General features: G+C 43.3%; 1 protein-coding gene across 13 annotated transcripts in view; it reads left to right on the top strand.

Annotated features, from left to right (window-relative positions):
* Nucleotides 1-19,754, top strand: part of DISP1 (dispatched RND transporter family member 1) — a 174,510-nt gene that overhangs the window by 146,190 nt on the left and 8,566 nt on the right. For all 13 annotated transcript variants that reach the window (XM_044267456.1, XM_044267459.1, XM_044267450.1 and 10 more), the window contains 5 exons: nucleotides 8,928-8,957; nucleotides 14,331-14,454; nucleotides 15,217-15,344; nucleotides 16,081-16,178; nucleotides 18,154-18,251. In XM_044267456.1, the coding sequence (XP_044123391.1) occupies nucleotides 8,928-8,957; nucleotides 14,331-14,454; nucleotides 15,217-15,344; nucleotides 16,081-16,178; nucleotides 18,154-18,251 (478 nt within the window). The remainder of the gene's footprint in view (nucleotides 1-8,927; nucleotides 8,958-14,330; nucleotides 14,455-15,216; nucleotides 15,345-16,080; nucleotides 16,179-18,153; nucleotides 18,252-19,754) is intronic.

The raw sequence follows: 19,754 nt of genomic DNA, 5'->3' as shown, positions 1-19,754 counted from the left end.
CCCATGTGAACAGCTGCACAGATGTGCCCAGTGGGTCTGGGGGCCTCAGCAGCTGCTCTGTGATCAGCTTGCTGTCATCACATGTATTTTATGGAAATGAACATTTAGACCCTCGTTTCCCCTGAAAGCAGAGCTTTTTCAGAAGATGACAGCCAAAGCATCATGAAGTAATATGGCTGGCCTCAGTTACTGAGGGGAAATTGGGAAGAACACAGACATCTGGGTCAAAGGTCACTCTTCAATGGTAAAAGTAGTTCCCGAAATTACAAAGGAAAGTTGCAACTATGGAAATTTTAAGATGTGTGTCCAAAAATCATGTTAAAAACAGACCAGACAGCAAGTAGGAAAAATAGTTGCCATAACTGTGATGTTTCCCAGCTGTCACCAGGTTCCCATACATGATCAGGAGAGATGCATGTGCGCACATGTGAACACACAATCACGTGGACATGCCAAAGAGAGGAGTGTGTGATTACCGCTGTGTGTATATGTTAAGTAAATCATCATACCTGCAATAGTACGCTATATGGCTACAGAATGTTTTGTTTTCAGGAAGTTTTAATTCCTTAGGAAAAGCTCATAATCTGAGGTGATGACATGTTACATATCCAATCGTGCCCTAACTGTGCATGTTCGACATGTAGATTTAGGCACAAAGGAGAACATATTGAAAGGAGCTAGATGGAAAAGAATATAGAGGTTAAATCTTTGTAGTGAGAGTGTCGATGATTGCTTTTCCTGCATGATTTTCTGCATTTTCAGGCTTTAAAAACATGAGTATGTTCATTTTACAATTGGAAAACAAAACCAACATTAAAACAGAAAATATACCTCCCCTCAAAGCTTTGCCCTTCCTTTGAAGGTTGAAGTTCTAGGGCGCCTGGGTGGCTCAGTCAGTTAAACGTCTGCCTTTGGCTCGGGTCATGATCTCAGGGTTCTAGGGATTGAGTCCAGCTGAGCAGGGAGCCTGCTTCTCCCTCTGCCTCTACCTCTCCCCTGTTTGTGTATGCTCGCCCGTTCTCTCAAATAAATAAAATAAAATCTTTTTAAAAAATAGTTTAAAGATAGCATGGAGAACAAGGGGTGTTAGAGAGGAGAAGGGAGTTGGGGGAAATTGGAAGGGGAGGTGAACCACGAGAGACTATGGACTCTGAAAAACAATCTGAGGGGTTTGAAGTGGCTGGGGGGTGGGAGGTTGGGGTACCAGGTGGTGGGTATTATAGAGGGCACAGATTGCATGGAGCACTGGGTGTGGTGAAAAAATAATGAATACTGTTTTTCTGAAAATAAATAAATTGGAAAAAAAATAGTTAAAGTTCCTATTTTAGAATGGACAAAACTTACTAAGTGAAAAAGCCCATCAAACTAATTTGTTTAAATTTTTTAAAACGAATATTTTATGCTGCCTTTCTGTAATAGTAGGTGGGAGACTCAAGTGAGGGACTTATGGAAAGCCTGAGCGCTCTTACATGTCAGCTGCGCTGGGGACACCACTACCCTTGAGCGTCTGGGGTCCCTGCAGTCTCCCTGTGACACTCGCCCACTCAGGCATGTGCTGCTGACTTCATGGTTTGCACCTGCATACTCATCTGAAGCCAAAACGTGGGGAGTCCTCCTACCAAGCCCCCTTTTTTTAGCACCTTTTTCATTAAACCATCAATTTAGCAGTTTACAATACATCTCTCTCACTTGCTGTTCACATGAAGAGTCAGCATTATTTTTCAAAACATTTTAAGACACGAGTTCTTTCCTCTTTTGTGGAAGATCATTTCCATTGATTATTCACATGAAGATTTCAGCCTAGAACTCTGATCTGGGGCGCCTGGCTTTCCAGCTCTTGTCAGATGGCTTGGTGTTCAGATACCCAGGTAGTGATCTGAAGGATCTAAAGCTCCACAGAATACAGCAGAATTTCAAAGCAGGAGAGGGCCTTAGAAATGATAGAATCCAGTTCTGTTTATTGTACAGAAGAAGAGGCTGAAGTCGGAGAGCTTTGGGCCCTCACTTAGCCCCCTGTTAATCACAGGCTTCCTGACCTGTCATCATGATCTTGTTACATTGTCCTCAGGATACAGGTCCAGACTCTGTTCTGTGGTGTTTGGGTGTCATTGGCATAGAGTCTGCACCACTTGGAGCCAAACACAGCGGCCCAGAAGTTTCTGCCTCGCTGCCATGGTGCTTCTCACTGTGGCCTGAGAACAGGTGGGCCCTGCCACGCTGGGCTCTTCCTCATGTTCCCTCAGAAAATTCCCATTTGTTCTCGTCAGATTCCTTTCAGCTTAGTTGATTTTTTTAACCTTGGACTTCCGTCTGAGAAGGAATCTCTTTTCTATCCATATTATTTTTACAAAAGCTGACCTTGTTTGGGTTTTGCTTTGATCTTTATTGGATCTTTTGGCAGTGGAGTTATGTAAATTTAGTTTCTAAGCTACAGATAAATGTGAGCAAATGTGGTTAAGAAAATTTTGTTTCTCTATATACTGGTGTTCTTAAAAGCATAACGAAAGAATTTCTGTGGATGGTGAGCACTGGCCTGTCCTCCTGGCCTGCACAATGAAGATGTCACAACAGCTGCAAGGTATTGCTTACACTGTCGGAATTCATTTTGATACGGTAGATTTTTATCATTTTTGTAACTCCCCCTCAAAGGCTTTTTTGTTTTGTTTTTTAAGTAGCAGGTATGACTTTCAACCTTCCATACTCAAACTTGTATGATAAAGAGTAATTTTGTAGAGGCAATGTAATCCCAAATATGTGGGAAATGAATTTTAAGAAAGGTGAATGACGTGTCTTGTAATCTTGAGCTCAAATAATTGTTTTCACGGTGAATCAAATATGGACAAGTCAAACCCAAAACTGGGGACCAGGAGAACTTGGAGGAGGAGGTGACCAACAGGTTAGTGAAGGATGTTTGTGTTTCTGCTATGGTCTCTGTCTCACCAAGGAGGGCCCTGTCCTCGTGGAAAACTGGCGACTTCGACTTAAATTCAGATGTCCCTTCCCTGAGGTCGTGATTAACATACATGCTGTTCTTTAATATAATTTGAGTAGTTTGTAGTGAAAATGCAAAAATGGTTATCCTTTTTTATAGATAAGATCCATAGAATTTTGAAAGTGAGAAGTGTTTCTGTGTCTTAATGAGAGTGATTACATGTATTTATTGAACCAGATTTAATGTCAGTCTCAAACACATGCTTACAAAACTGTGCCCTCAACCTCCAGACCAGACTTTTGGGCAATCTCTCCATCCAGATCGTCACTAACTTCTCTTCCATGGGCCCTACTGCTATTTTTAGTTCATTCTATAAAGATGCTCAATGTTGTTTTAGGCATTTCTGATTGTAAGTCATCATAAAGGAGTATTAAACACCACTGAGTATGGAAGTGTGTTCTAAGGTGCTTAGGATGGATCAACCTGCTTTATTCAGCATTTCACCAGAATGTTTTCTGGTCATACCATATATATTTATGAAAATACATACTAAGAATTTTTATATCATATCTTCCTGGCAACTCTCCAAGGCAGTCGCCCTGGCTGGGACTGTGTAGGTCCTGCCCCAAGGCTACTGAAGCCCATCCCTGGTGAGGAGCCTGGGACCCTGGTCTCATTAAGCCTCCAAGGGATTCATTCCGGTGACGATCAGATTACTTGTCACTTAAACCATGCAGTAAATGTTTGAACTGAGCAGAACTACCAACTTCATATTAAATGGATTTTAAGTTCTTTGAAAATTATGATCTGTGTGTAGTGTTACTTCTTTTCATCTAGTTTGTAGTTAGTCAGGATTCTGTATCAGTGAGAGAAATTTTCAAATAAAATATTTCAGTCACACATACCTAAATGAACAGGTTCCCAATTTCTCTTTATAAAAATTCTTTCTCTTCTGTTTAATTATACAACCGATTCACGAATACATTCTCATGAATTCAAAAATGCAAAGTAGGGCTCATCCTTGATTCTTTCCCCCGGGGTAAAGAGGGCTATTGATTTGCTGAGTTCCCCTCCAAATTTTTTTAATACATTTACATATTTAGGGGACTGGGGCTGTGTGGCTCAGTTGGTTGAGCATCAGACTCTTGGTCGTGATCAAGGTCATGATCTCAGGCTTGCGAGATCAAGTCCTGTGTCAAGCTCTGCGCTCGGCACGGAGTCTGCTCGAGATTCTCCCTCCCTTTGCCCCTCCCCACTCTCTCTCTGAAAGAAAGAAAATCTTTTTTAAAAAAAAGACAATCTCCTCATACTCAAGCATTTAATGAATGTCTTTGTTAATATTTATAAAGTGCTTGGTGTTTGTGAGATGGTCTTTAATGGCGGTCCTCCACTGCTAGCCCTTTCATCTGCCCACATGGTTCATTTTGTGCTTCGTGTGGTAGCTGGAGCTCCTTGGTGGTAACAACTCCAGATGCAAAATGACCCACATGGAGTGGACGTCTGCAAGCATTCAGGAAGTGCATCACCCCAGCACACCCAGCTCTGGTACGTGAACATCCAGGGTGCTTGTTTCATCTTCTCGAAGCACCCGAGGGTCCCTGAGATTATCTGTGCAAACACTGGAGGACAAAGAATGCTTTTGCTTTTGTTGGAAATCTTTCAGGAACACTCATCAGGGTGTGGATTCTTTACTTTAAGGTACTTTCTTCCTCACATGCCAGCGCTGAACTGAAAAGTTACTATTTGCAAACTGCCCTCTTTTACAAAAAGGCAATATGGTACAATCCAGGGGGACAATTGAGATAAGAACATGCTACTTTAGGCACTTTCTTACTTAAATTTGACTACAGCCACGAAGCAGAAAGTATAGTTCCTTCAAAGCATTTTCACTCTTCAGAAATATGCAAAGCCATGTCAGTGTTAACCAGACTTAGGATCATTGTGCATTGAATCCAAATATTGATCATAAGGTTGTACTCCTGAAACTAATATTATATGTTAGTTATACCTCAGTTTTTTCAAAAAGAGGAAGTGGAACAGAATGGAGAACCCAAAAGTAAGTCCGGGCTTAAACGGTTAATTAGCCTTTGACAACAGAAACAAGAATATCTGATGGGGAAAAGGCAGTCTCTTCAACAAATGGTGTTGGGAAAACTGGACAGCTGCATGAGGAAGAATGAAACTGGACCACTTTCTGACACCATACGCAAAGATAAACTCAAAATGGGTTACAGACCTAAATGTGAGACCTGAAACCATAAAAATCCTAAAAGAAATCATTAGCAGGAAACTCTTTGACATCAGCATTAGCAACATTTTTCTAGATATGTCTCCCGAGGCAAGGGAAACAAAAGCAAAAGTAAACTATTAGCATTACACCAAAGTAAAAAGCTTTTGCCTTTTTAGCTTCGCCTTTTAGCTTTGCCAGCAAAGGAAATCATCAACAAAATGACAAAGCCATCTACTAAACAGAAGAAGATATTCACAAATGGTACATCTAATACCATTAGGACTTAATATCCATTTTAATTATTAATAATAACTAATGGACATTAATATCCATTAAGCTTAATAAGGGCTTAATATCCAAAATGTATGAAGAACTTACACAACTCAATACCAAGAAAATCCCAAATAATTCAGTTAAAAAATGGGGCAGAGGACCTGAATAGACCGTTTTCCAAAGAAGACATCCAAATGGCCAACATGAGAAGATGCTCAACATCACTGGTCATCAAGGCAATACCAATCAAAACCACAGTGAGTGATCACCTCACACCTGTCAGGCTGGCTAAAATCAACAATACAAGGAACACCAGTTGCTGGCCAGGATGCGGAGAAAAGGGAGCCGTCATGCACTGTTGGTGGGAATGCAAACTGGTGCAGCCGCTGTAGGAAACAGTATGGAAGTTCCTCAGAAAGTTCAAAATAGAGCTCCCCTACAATCCAGTAATGGCACTGCTGGGCATTTATCCAAAGCAAATGAAAACACTGATTTGGAAGGAAACATGCATACCATGTTTATCTCAGCATTATCTATGGCAGCCAGGATACAGAAGAGCCCAAAGTCCATCACATGATGAATGGATAAAGAAGATGTGGTAGTGGGGCTCCTGGCTGGTTCCGTCGGTAGGACATATGACTCTTAAGACTCTTGACCTCAGGGTTCTCAATTCAAGCCCCACACTGGGTGTAGAGATTACTCAAAAAAATAAATAAAATACTGCAATTTTAAAAAAGAAAATGTGGTCGGTATGTGCGCACGCACACACACACACCCTGGAATATTACTTAGCTATAAAAAAAGGGTGAAATCTTGCCATTTGTAACAACATGGATGGACCAAAGGGTATTATGCTGAATGACATAAGTCAGCTAGAGAAAGGCAGTTATCATATGATTTCATTCATATGTGGAGTCTAAAACACAAAACAAACAAGAGCAGAAACAGAGCCAGTTGCAGAGGGAAGGAAGGAGAGGGATGGATGGTGGGGAGAGGGAGGTCCGGCTTCCAGGACTGGGATGAATAAGTCCCAGGAGGGACGGCACAGCACGGGAACACAGTCAGTGCTGTTGTCACAGTGAAGAGCAGTGACAGATGGTAGCCACACTCATGTGACTGCAGCGTAACGCACACACTTGTCACATCACCGTGTCACGTGCCTGACACTAACGTCACAGCCTGTGTCAGCTACACTTTAACTTAAAAGTAAATAAGAAAAAATATAAAGAAATAATGCATTTTTCCCCCATGGCTTTGATGTTCCCAACCGCTAAAAAGAATGACTTAGAATTTGTGAAGCCTGACACTGTCTCTTTGTAAGTTGTGATATTAACTCTGGAACTTTGTCAACAGGAGCAATCTAGATGGGTGGGTGGCAGGTTTATGGTTTCCTAACCTCCTTTACCTCACCCTGCAATCTCCTACTCTATCCCCAGACATTGTTAAAAGAGAGAAAACTCAAGGGAAACAAAAACACCATTGATAGCTTTTCCACATTTTTCCTTTCTTGTTAACTTTCCTCTCATACTTCTTTTTTTCTATTGCCTTTTTAAAGACTTCCCTTGCCTCTCTATCTGCCTCAACCCCATCATGGAGATACCCCTACTCCATACCTCCGTGCCCCCTTCCTGAGGACTTTGCAGGCTCCTTAGTTGTGCCCTTGACCGAGCGATGTGCACACAGCACAGTTCACTGCCATCGGGGTCCTGGAGCCACAGTCCCCAACTGTTCTTGTTCTCAGGTGTGAGGTGCCCAGCAGCTCACTCCTAATTGCCAGGGCCCGACTGACATAGTTACAAAGTGCTTTCTTATGCAGGTTGGAGCTTTGCCTATAATGATGTTTTTGTCACCCACTCATGTACAGAAGTGCATTCTGGAACTGGTCCTCTGGGAATGGCGCACAACCCAATCTCATCCCTGGGACTCTGTCACCGAGCAAATGCCATCTGCTTTGGGTTTTTTTATCCCATTGAAAGAGGCTAAAACCTAACCAAAGAACAGGCAGGTGTTCCCACCTGAGATTATTTCTGTTTGGTTTTGGCTGTGAGTTTACGTGGTATTAAAGGTGAATGAATTCTGAAAAAGACTATTTTGCTCTGTAATAGAGGTTAGATTTCTTGTTTTTAGAATTGTTATTTATCAACGCAAGACTGAGATTAGATGAAACTCATCCTGCAGGGTGTATTAGGTAGAGATTAAAAGCAAATTGGAAGGATTTTACAGATGGAAGAAGACAGCTTCTAGTGGCTGGAAGTGCGGGGAATGCCTTGCTGGCCTCCTCTGCAGGTGCCCTGTCGTGAGAGGCCGCCAAAGAACCATCACCAATGGCGAAATCAGATGGGTCTCGTGTCTGCCTGTTGTCATATCATTTCACACATCCATTTGTTGTGTCAAAGGGATTTCATGTGTTCCCATGAGGTATCTTGGTGGTAACCCGTTTTCCTTATACAATGGATCTGACCTTCTCTACTTCCCTAAATATCACACAAAATGAAGTCTTTATTCAAGCAGAAAGAATGTGAGGACTCTGTGGGTGTTTCTCCCTCTAGGAAGTAAACTAGTCATAGATCCATGAATTTATATGTTAAAAAAAGAAGTTAGTGGGGGTGAGTAGGAGGAGAGAAAAAATTTACATTTGTTACGACCCAAAACCTATACAATAAACTATCATTTCTCTGTCCCAGAGTCGTGGCTAGACCTAGAGCCAACAAAGTCTGTTGGGTTCAGGAGGTCGTTTGAGGATGTATGATTTGAACACTGGGAGTAAAGTACTAAGGGTTCAGACACAAGTGATTTGCTTCTTTGTTCAGTGCCTTACTCTCCCGCTCTGTAAAAGTGGTTTTCTCTGCAGGCTCAAGAGAAGCTTCATCACTGGTGTTCAGGTAGCATGTTCTTTAAAAACCAGGGTGTGGAGAGGCACTAAAAGCCACCAGCCACCAGTACACTTCCAATGGACTAATTGAATGGTTTATGAATTATATCTCAATAAAGCTTTAAAAACGAATATGTAATTATAATGAAAATATGGTGTTTTGCTTTTTGGGTAGATTTACCCTCCAGATTAAATATTCCTCATAACTTCTTGAGTTGTGGCTGTTTTGAATGAAAGCCCCTTTTGAGCCCTTCACTGATGCCATGGTGTCGCTCCTTCCCACCGTGCCCTCAGGTCCGTGGCATCCACACATCTCTGCCCCTAGCATCTGAGGAGTGTGCTTATCCAGCCTGTGCATGCCGGCTGTACCTTTTCTTGTAATTGTGTCATTTAATTCAGTTGTCAAGTCACCCATGTATATGTCCACGTCCTGGGCAGCTGCTCTGACACCCTCCCCCTTCCCTACCCGTCCCCTCCCCCCGCCCAGTGCGTGGGGACTCCACCTGCATCTCCGCCTTCCTCTCCACCTTGTGCCTTCACACAATGCCAAGTGCACATAAAAAGCCTTCATGTTATGATGTCTTGTTTCTGATTGCTTTTCCTCTGCTTTTTTTTTTCAGACCGTGCAGACCTTTCAAATTACCAAGAAGGTAAAGTAAGCTGTATCATCTCCTTAAATGATGAAGTTACTTGCATACTTTCCTCTTCAATCCTTTGTTCACATTTTGCTGCTGTTTCTGCCTTCCTCATTCATATTTTTATGAAGGAAAAGTACATTTCCCCTGACTTGGCTGATTGAGTAATCCTCACTCCCAAAGGAAGTTTGACCTGAAGGTAGAAGTTTAGTCTTTAGATTCTGTTTGTGTTTAACCATCTATATTGGCTCCTTCCATGGGTCCCTTCCTTCTTTTCTTACTTGCCAAGGACAGAATCACTGTTCTCCCGTCTGCCAGGAGTTGAGATTGTAGCCCTTTGTTCCAGATAGGTTGTCTGTGTTTCTTCCCCAAAATGTGGTTACCATATTAAAATGGAGGTATTCTTTCATGTGGAAATTTTGAAGTTTTATCTTTTCAGTCAAAAAGCAGAATGTTAAATGGGTAAGTGTTTCTTTTAAAAAGCCTGGTGATGTGCTTGTAGGTGGTGGTTCCAGATGTAGGTGACTATGCAATCTTTGAAACTCACCTGCTAGGGAAGCACTGATGACCAAAGCCTTATCCTCTCTTTTGAGTAGAATTACTACATAAATTTTCATTTGTAAATTCCCTTTCCATTTAAAAATTATTTATTTTTAAAAATTTTGCTAAAATAGAGTATAAAATCTGCCATTTTAACCGTGTGCAAGTTCACAGCTCTGTGGCTCCCAAGTTCAAGTCACTGTGGGGCATGGCAACAGTCACCTCCAGAACTGCCTTTGCCCTGCAGAGCAGAGACTCTGCCCCCATTAAATAGCACTGCCCATTCCTCCCTCCCCCAGCTGCCCGTGCCACTGTCTACTTTCCACCTCTATGAAATGGACCCCGCTGACGCCTCCCATGAGTGCAGCCCCATGGTTTCTATCCTGTTGGGACTGGCCCATGTCACTCAGCAGGATGCCCTCCATGCTCATCTGTGCAGTGGCAGAATGTCCTTCCTTCCAAAGGCTGAATGACCATCCATTGTCTGGATAGAGTGTGTTTATCCAAGGAAGAGGTTATAGAACTAAATATGGCATGTTGGGAAATGAATTTCCATTTTTCTACAAATAATAGAGCCCTCTGTAGTGACTAAGAGTTTTGCATTTTGATGACATTCATTTGTGTTTTTTCTTTTATTAGATTGGTATTTTTACAGGTCCTTATGTCTTCTTTTCAGTGCCTATACATACAAATAGAACTTCTTCAAAAAAGCCTTTTCTGATTCCCTTCCACTAGCTGAAAGTAATCTCTGTTGAATTCACAAAATATTTATCTGTATCCCTCTAAAAACACATACTTCTTTACTTGGTTTTTTAAGTACTTGTAAAGTTGTCTGATTTTCTGTATCAGGTTCTGCATCCCTTAAGGGTGAGGTTTGCATCTGCCATGTTTTTACCCCTTGACACCTGCGCCCTTATTCTGTGACGCTAACAGCATTGACTTTGTTACTTCCAAACAAAGAGAGAATTCTGTATCCTATGTTCTTCTGGGAAATTCCACAAGTTTCGGTCAGTCCTCCCACCAAACTGATAGCTGATGCCACTAGGAAAACTATGATTAATAACATTTTGAAATGCTTGCCCTTAAGGGACAAGAGAAATAAGGAATGATTAAGAGAAATAGAAGGGAAAAGAAAAACAAGGAAAAAGAAATTTTCAGGAAGAAAGTGTTAAATACCGCGAAAGTGTTAAATAACTGAAGTGTCAAATACCGCTCAGTTGAGGGCGAATGGAAACCAAAAAGAGGACTAGTCTGTTGGCTTTGGCAGGTTTGAGAGAGCACAGCCGGGCTGCAAGGGGTTATGGGTTGGGTATTCAGTCGGGAAGGGGGGCCTGGGTCCAGGACACTCACACTGTGTGAAGCCCTGATTTCTGCTCATAGGGAAGCAAGAAAGGAGAGCCTGTTTCTAGAGAGACCAGGAAGGGCAGAGGAAAACAGCTTTGTGAGCTAAGAGAGGAAAATACCCTGTGGAGGCCCATTGTGGTACAAATGGCCCATTTAGAACCGGCCCCTGCACCATGGCCCCAAGCAAAGGTTAACCCTGAAAGACACTTCATGAATTTGTTGGGACAGTTACTTCAGGATCTCTGAGCGTGTAGCAGGATACTCGTGCAAACTGCCATGTGGGTGACAGCCTGAGCCAGGAAGCCAGCTGCACGCCTGCACGGATCCCCAGCTCAGCTGCAACACGTGTCCCTGTCCTGTAGAAGGGACAAGTGCCTCCAATCTCTGTCTTCTCTGGGACTTAGCATCCTGCAGGGCCTCCCAGAGAGCTCCTCCCTGTCACCAGCTGGGAAACGCTGAGGTACAGAGGCCGAAGGCATCTGCAGTTACGCGGTGGTAGCATCTGGAAGTTTCCAGAACGAGAGTGGGCACAAGCAGGACAGGACTACGTGACAGCAGGAGGAGGTACCACAGTCAAAACAGTGGGCCTTTTGACACATCTTTCCCACACATGTGGTTCATTTCTCAGAAACATAACGCACAAATACTTTATTCTTTTTACTTAGGTACCATACAGGCCTTGAACCCAGGCTCATCAGGAGTGGGATTAGTGAAAAATGTAACGGTGACATTTATAGGCCATATTTAATTTCCTTGCTTCTCCGGTTTTCCTGCTTTATTAGATTTTTATCTTAGTATTACAACATTGTCTGGGTTTCATATTGTACATGTGACTTGTGTTTCTCACGTGGTCCCCATGGCTAAGCAATATCCAGTGCAGGCAGCAGTCACGAGGTATCGATGAGAGACCCTTGTGGATGTCCCCCCCACAGTGCTCAGCGGGGTGACTCCAAGAAGTGTGAACAGTATCTCAGGAGAGCTTCGCCTGTGAGACACGCGCTGCAGGAGGAGGGAGTTGGAGTGCCCTTTGGAGTTGGAGCCTCTAAACCTCTCTCAGGTTTGGAAGAAGTGTATGGCCATCACTAATGCCATGAAGTTTCCATGTGCAATCCATGCACACACATGGATTTCCTGCCTAGGACAGGATAATCAAACCCCAGTGTGCTCAAGGGAAGAAAAGCAACGAGTGAAAGTGGTGTTCAGGTTGTGTGTGTGCGCAGACTTTTCAAGAACACAAAACAAGAAGTCATCTGGGGAAACTGACCCACGGAGAGAAAACGAAGCACTTCCGGGCCCAGTGCCCTCTGCTATTAATGCATTTGTAGGTAATCAAAAAATGCGTTTGTAGGTAATGCGTTTGTAGGCAGAATTTATGGTCCATTTGCAAGGAGATTGGTCCATTCAAAGTATAGGGAGTAATTGTCTAAGCCTGGGGCCATTTTCATTTCACAGAGCTGATATTTTAAAGATCTAAAATGTAAAGGACTCTTTCTTGTTAAGGCTGAAGCCAAGAACAGAAAGTCTCAAGTGTGCTGTTGACAAAGGACTAGATTGCTTCCACACTCGTTGCTTTCATCCTGAGTTTGCATTTGGTGGAGGAGGAAACAGAGTCCGGGGAGACTATCAGCACTGGGCGTGTTCTGGAAACAGTGTGTACCTTTGAACAAGCCAAATCAGCCTCCGTGATTTATATGTTTTCATTACATTCAGAATTGTGTTCCAAGGATCGTCCATCTTATCTGGCATAATTTTTCCAGAGTGAGTTGTTAAATTCAGAATTTGCAGGCTTGTGAGTAATGCTCAGACTTGGGGGCCTATGGATCTCGGTTGTTTGGATCATGAAATGAACTGTTAGCATGGATTAGATATTCAGTGTAAAATGTGAATTTGGGGGTGCACACTCTTGTGGCAAGTGGACTTAGTCCTGATGTGTTTTGTTTCTCTCGTGTTTGGAGCAAGAGACAATATCATGGTGATTGGGAGGCCCCTCTCTAGAGCCAGATGGCTGGGGCTCCTATTTGTGACTTTGTTATTGAGCTACAACTGACATAAAGCATTATGTTAGCTTCGGGCACCCTACATGGCAACTCAGTAATACAACTCAGTATGTATTGTGAAACGTTCACCACAGCAAGTCTGCATTGAGGTAGAGAATTTTGTTTTCTTGTGATGAGGCCTGTTACAATCTTCTCTCTCAGGCCCTTTTCACATGTGCAGTCCGGTGTTGCCAACAGTAGTCAGCATGCTGGCCCAGCTCCGTGACTCAGAGCACAGATCCCAGCTGTGCTGCAGCGCATCTCAAAAAGCTGTGAGAATTATGTGAGGTGACACGTGCGACACGTAGGAGCCACTGGTAAGTGCTCCTGAACCGATCATTCTTCCTGCTCCTGCGACGACCTTGAGAAGAACAACACTGAAAAATCCCTGTGCGAGTGTTCCCTTAAAGCAGAATTATGCTGTATTTTAATTTCCGTGTTAAAATTTCATTTGAAGTCAATACCCACAGAAAGCCAGATCCGTGGTGTTTCGTGATCAGAATGGAAACACAAGCAACCTTGTCTTGGAGACAAACAGCAGCTTTTCTGAGTGACGTTTAGAGCCTCCAGCTTCATTAAACCCGTGGTGTTACTTTAAAGAAATAACCCAGACACACAGGAGTAAGAAGCCAGAAACAGCCATCATAGCAGTCAAGTGAGCTAACATTGTCAAGGATTTGAAAGTAATTGTCCACAAGTGAAATGCTTCTTTTTTCTCTAATAAAAATTCAAGAAACCTGAAGTTGACAAGATACATTTTTGAATTTTTTGAAGAATTCTGTTCCATCAACTTCTGTTCAGCACAGAGCTCATGTCAAGATCTGCATGTGTCACTACAGTAAGACCCAGGATCTTACAGAAGGGAGGGACACCTGGAAGAAATGACTCCGACCTGGGGGAGGGTTGGTGACAGGGAAGGGAAACCGAGACCCAAGCTGCTAAGGTTGGTTGGAGAGTGAAGGAAGGGGCAGGTACTCACAGGGCACCTTCCCAAAGGTGCTGGTCCAGGTGCCAATACAGCACTAAATGAACTCAGAAAACAGGTCTCTCTCCGGGAACTGAGGCTGACATGTTCATTATAGTTCCAGCTGGAAGGAAAGTGGCAGGTTTGTGGGAAGTTTGGGGTTTGGTTTGGTTATTCTGAAGATGGATACATGAGCCTCTTTGTGGGCTGAGTTCTCCGAGAACTGCCAGAGTACAAGGATGGTGAAACAAGTTGCAGAAGATGATGCAGGAGGATGGGTCCTGGGTTCCAGTATGTTCTCTCCCCACGTGAGGGTGTAGATTGAGATCTCTCCAGGAACAGACACACATGTGAAATGCTGTCTCTCTTATCATCTCACTGCATCTTTGATTGATAAACTCTAGGACTAGGTCTGAACAAGGAGGATTTAACACATTGCTCTTGCAGGCAGCAAGCCTCTATTGCTTCTAAGTGGCCTCCTGTGTGCTCCTCTCTGCTCTGCAGCTACGCGTCCCTGATAGCTGACTGGCCCGTGGTGGTGCTGGGTATGTGCACTGTGTTCATCGTCGTCTGTGCCTTGGTTGGGGTGTTAGTGCCCGAGCTTCCTGACTTCTCTGATCCACTGCTGGTAAGGACAATTTAGCCTTTACATCAGATTGCTGTAGCCCACAGTTATCTCAAGAAATTCAGTATTTTAAAACGTGTAATATTATGTAATTTAGTATCCCGTTTCTTTTAAAACCTTCTCAAGCCATCAGGAAGAGTATGCAGCTCTCTTTCTGAAAAGTAAACCCTTGTCATCCTATTTTCAGGTTCTTAAAAAGTCAAGGAACTTGCTCACCATTACAGACCTGGAAATTTTGCTTCTTGGCTCCCATGCTTAAGCTAAAAAGCAATAAAATGGAGAATCTGCATTCCATGAAAGTATTTTCATAAAGTCTTTAAGACTGAATGTCTCTTTTTCTTCCCTCCCCTCCGAGAAGTGAAAGAAATTTCAGTTTTACTAAGAGGTAGCAGGGTCTGTTTTTAAGTAAGTGTTCCCATAAAACACTGTAACGTGCATGTCATAATTCGATTACACCGTAATTATTTTATAACATCAAAGTGAGTATTTGCTAATTGCTTAGGTATGATTTTGGAAGAGAAGCTCCAGATATGGTTATTCCTCTTTGCTGAGACAGGTCACACACCAGAGAACCAAACTGCCTTGTCATGGTGAACAGCAGCTGCCGTCTTGCTCAGTACTATCCATTCCTGGGGCAGCCGCGAGGAGCGTCTGTGTTTCTGCTGAAAACCACATGTCGCCCCAGCATTGCTTTCCCAAACTGCTGTAACCATTCATAGCCTGAAGAGAAATGCACTAATGGGAATTTGTAATATTTTGTCTCAGGGTTTTGAGCCAAGAGGGACTGCGATAGGCCAGAGATTGGTCACGTGGAATAACATGGTGAAAAATACAGGATACAAAGCAACATTAGCAAATTATCCTTTTAAATATGCAGATGAACAAGCCAAAAGGTAATTGTTTATTAATTTTTACCCAAAACATTACTTGATAAATTCCGCCGTTAAGGATTGCCTAAGCAAGATGATTAAATGCCAGTGTGTGGCTCAAAACCCTTTGCCACTGAATTGGTTTACATTTTTGTTGTCTTTTAAGATTTTGTTGTATTAAGGTAAAAAAAAAAAAAAAAAGAGAGAGGGCTTGGCTTTTTTTTCTTTTACAGAAGTGAGAAAATGTTGGTTACTTATATTAATCCTTTTAATTTCTTTTTTTAAAGATTTTATTTATTTATTTGACACAGAGAGAGAGAGAGACAGTAAGAGAGGGATTACAAGAAGGGGGAGTGGGAGAGGGAGAAGCAGGCTTCCCACTGAGTGGGGAACCCAATGCGAGACTCTATCTCAGGACCCTAGGATCACAACCTGAGCCAAAGGCAGACACCTAATGACTGAGCCACCCAGGCGTCCCAGTCCTTTTAATTTCAATTAGGTCATGGCTGTGGTACACCATTACTGGTATCCTTATTGGGCTTAAAAAACTAGTACTTTATTTATTTTTATGTTTTTGTGATTGCATTGTGGTAGACACACATAGTTTAGCTTCGGATATATAAGAGCAACTCAACAAGTCTGCGCCCTACACCATGCTCGCCTCCGTCTGCCACCGTGCGATGCTATTACGACATTGTTGACTACATTCCCTGTGCTGTCACAGTGCTTTATTGAAGATCACATTGTTGTTCCATTTCAGCCATCGGGATGATAGATGGTCAGATGATCACTATGAAAGAGAGAAAAGAGAAGTTGACTGGAACTTCCACAAAGACAGCTTTTTCTGCGACGTTCCGAGTGAGTGGCATCCTAGGTGAACAGCCTCTTGGGGCTCCTTATACTCGAGATGGAGCATGAGTAACTCAAGACTGGTGGGTGGAGATGCTGGGCACTGACACAGATATAGTTGTTAGTTTTTCTTCTCAAGGTCAGTCAATCACTCCTCTGAATTTATTTACCTATAATAAAAATTAATGAGAGTATTGAGTTAGATTCAGTTTTAAGAAAGATAAAAAATATAAAAAAAAAAAAAAACTTGACCTTGCACCAAATTTCTTATCATTTAAATTTATTAAATTATTTTTTAAAAAATATTCTCAGTGAGATAACAAGTACATATTTTTGGATCAAACTCTAAAATAATCTACTATATTATCAGAAATATTCTTGAGTTTTGTTTTCATTCAGAAAGCATATATAATAGCCTTCTCTGTGCCTTAGGCATTAGAGATAGAAAGATGAACAGAATATGGTCCAGAGGCCCACAGCTGGAATGCCTCAGGGGCCAGCCTGTCACGTGAATGCATCAGACAGTGGGATATGACATCATGTTATGGAGCGCAAATTGCTGCCACCTAGCTCCACAGAAGGTGGCCTTGCAGGAATGAGGGCCCGGATACATAAGAACTTCCCTGAGGTCAGGAATCCAGATTTTAATGTAGCATCGCTATGTTTCCAGACACTGGCAACAGATTGACTAACCAGCATCTGCTGTGGCATAGAGTACAGCCTCAGGGACACCGGTGCATGGGGAGCGGGCTGCTTAGCCATGGAGAGCAGGCGTGAGGAACTGTAGCCTCTCTGTCAGTGAATCTTCCTACCAGTAATTTTTTTAATGCAGCTTTTTTAAATTGTTGTTGAAAATCCCCCTAAAGTGTGTATTTTCCTGTCTCGTTAGAGGACCTCACTGGACCTCCTGATGTTTCTAGAGCTAGCTGAGGGTCTGTTTCACTGTATAGTAACCGAGAGATGAAAGTAGGAAATTAGGGAGAATTCTGTCCTTTGTTTGCATGGGTTTGTTTCACTCTTCGAAATCAGTCAACATAGATAATGGCCATTTAATGACGAAAATGGTTTATAAAAGAAAACTTCATAATCATGAATAAAAGCTCACGTAATAAAGCTTTATTCATAAATTTGCAGATTGGTTTTCTTTGCCATCACTATTGGGCATTTTAGATAACAGAAAGCTGAGTTCACTCTGTTTTATTATATGAAGTTCTTCTAATGGCAGAAGGAGCAGAAACAGCACTAACTGACCCGCTGTTTTTCCTTTAGTTCTCACACCTGTTTGAGAGAGATGTGCTTTCAAACAAGAGATGAGGGTTCAGAGGAGCTGCTCATCTCCAGACAGAGCTGGGGCAAGGCAGGACTTGGTTCCACCGCTTCCGACCCCAGGGTTGGGTTTGCCTGTTCCACAGCCGGCCTGTGTTAGTGTGATTATCACAGTATTTATTCTAGACTCTGGTGGCCCAGAGAGACCATGGACCCAGCCAGAACATGGAATATGTCTGCAACCCTGGCCCTCGTTCGATCTCCGGTTGACTGTTTTTAGTGCTTTTAAAACGATTACCAGCTCTTTTTCCTCCCTGGTTAGCTGCCCAAGAGAACATCCACTCTTGATATCCCCTAATGGATCCTTCTTGGGTTTTATACCCCATTCTGGTGACATGTTTCAAAATTAAGAGGGAGACATTCAGTTAATTTTGTGCTGAGAGTTCTTACAGATTACTGTTCCTAATCACAGTCTGATCAGAAATGGATCTGTTATATAATGCCTATGAGTTTTCAGATGTGAGTAGACAAAGGCTGTGAGCAGAAACAATATTATAGCATTGCTTTATTTTTTTCCTCCTGGAATTTATCAAGGAAAGACTCCCTGCTGTTAATGACTTGTCCCACTGCTTCCCCACTCTGAGTTGCTCCTGAATGCTGAATCTGATGAAAAAATGGACAATTATAAACCTTTTTCTTTTCTTTTTCATGTCACCAGGTGACCGATATTCCAGAGTAGTATTTACTTCAGCTGGAGGGGAGACACTATGGAATTTACCTGCCATTAAATCAATGTGCAATGTAGATAATTCAAGGGTATGTAAAGAAAAACTGAAATGTGTTGAGAAAAAATAAGGTTATATTTTTGCCAGTCTGTTCCCTGGTGACCCCAGTGACTTGTGGAATGACAGTACTTACTTAGGCCTCACTCCTGGGGACCACATACCCGAGGCCAGCTCGCATGCTTGTAGACCCCAGGATCTGAGCGCCTCCACCTGGCCCCATCTTTGACGCCTGCTGCCTTCTTCAGCAAAGAGCACTTTCCTTGCCACTGCCCCATCTCACAGCTCAGACTTGGTCTTTTCTTCTCTTGGGTGCTGTCTCTCCAAAGCTAGTTGCTGTGTCTCCTCCTGTGGCCACTGTCAGCATCTCCGAATCCACAGTGAGCAACCAGTGGCAACAGTGGGTATCTGGGGCAGATTTAGAGCCCAGGCTGGGAAAAGGGACATCCAGGGATGTAGGTGACTCTGTAAATGATGAGGAATCCAGCCCAGATTGCCCTGGACTCTGGATATCTTGAAGACAGAGGATTCAAAACAAAAAGCCGTCCATCCTCAGTCTCTGGAGCCAGAAGACGTCAGCCCCAGAAACTGTGACATCAGCCTCCAGGCCTGGATAAGGTGTCAGTTCCGTGTGCTCAGAGGTGGATTCTCCCAGGAGAGCTTGCTGTCTGCTGTCACTGCTGCACCTACCCAAGCTCAGGAACCAGGCAGAAGAGGAGCTGGTTGTATGCCTAGTGTAACTCTAACGCGGAAACTCACTAATAGCAGGAAGGGTCATCACCTGCCCACCTGAGAGCTAGGCCGACCCCTGGTGCAGGGCCCTGGGCTGGCCACAGGGCTTCTCGAGGAAACAGGCTGGGCTGCCCCCTTGGGTCCCAGACCTCCCGACTTTATTCCTCATTCTGAAAGACTCTGTGTTGTCTGCCGGCCCAGCTATTAGGATTTTCCGTGAGCACCATCTTTTCTCTGTCCAGTTCAAACAGGCCAAAGTCACTAACCTCTCCACACAAACCGAGATTCTTAACCACTGGTCAGTTTTTATCTGCAGGACTTCCTGCTCGGCATTCTCACCCCTCCCCGTAGTCAGCGTCTGACCTTGGCACTTGTGATGCGACTTCACAGACGGTGACATGCTGAGCACACTCAACAGAATGATTCAGGAACCCCATACCTTCTAGGCCTTGATTCCCTACCTTTGCTGTTGACCGTTAGACCTTCCCTCCCCCAAAGGCTCTCGGGCCACCGGATCCGCACAGCTGATCAGTAGCTGCTGGGTGTTGGGTATTGTTGAATTTGAATTTGTCAGGGTGTGTCTCAAACACTTGACGGGGTTATTTCATGTAGTCCTCGGGACGTTGCTATGAATTGAGGATCCTCTGAGTGGAAAATAGCATACAGGATACAACAAGACAAGGGAAAAGGGGTGCTTGTCTTCTGCACGTGATGCATGGCAGGAAAGAGACTCAAGAGGAAGGCTGGGTTCAAATCCCCATCCACCTCTTAACCTCGGCATACACTTCTCCATTCAGAACACAAG

The sequence above is a fragment of the Neovison vison genome, chromosome 10 (assembly GCF_020171115.1).
Source record: "Neovison vison isolate M4711 chromosome 10, ASM_NN_V1, whole genome shotgun sequence".
Taxonomy (NCBI): domain Eukaryota; kingdom Metazoa; phylum Chordata; class Mammalia; order Carnivora; family Mustelidae; genus Neogale; species Neogale vison.
The sequence above is the reverse complement of the archived record's forward strand: the minus strand, read 5'-3'. Positions and strand labels throughout refer to the sequence as shown.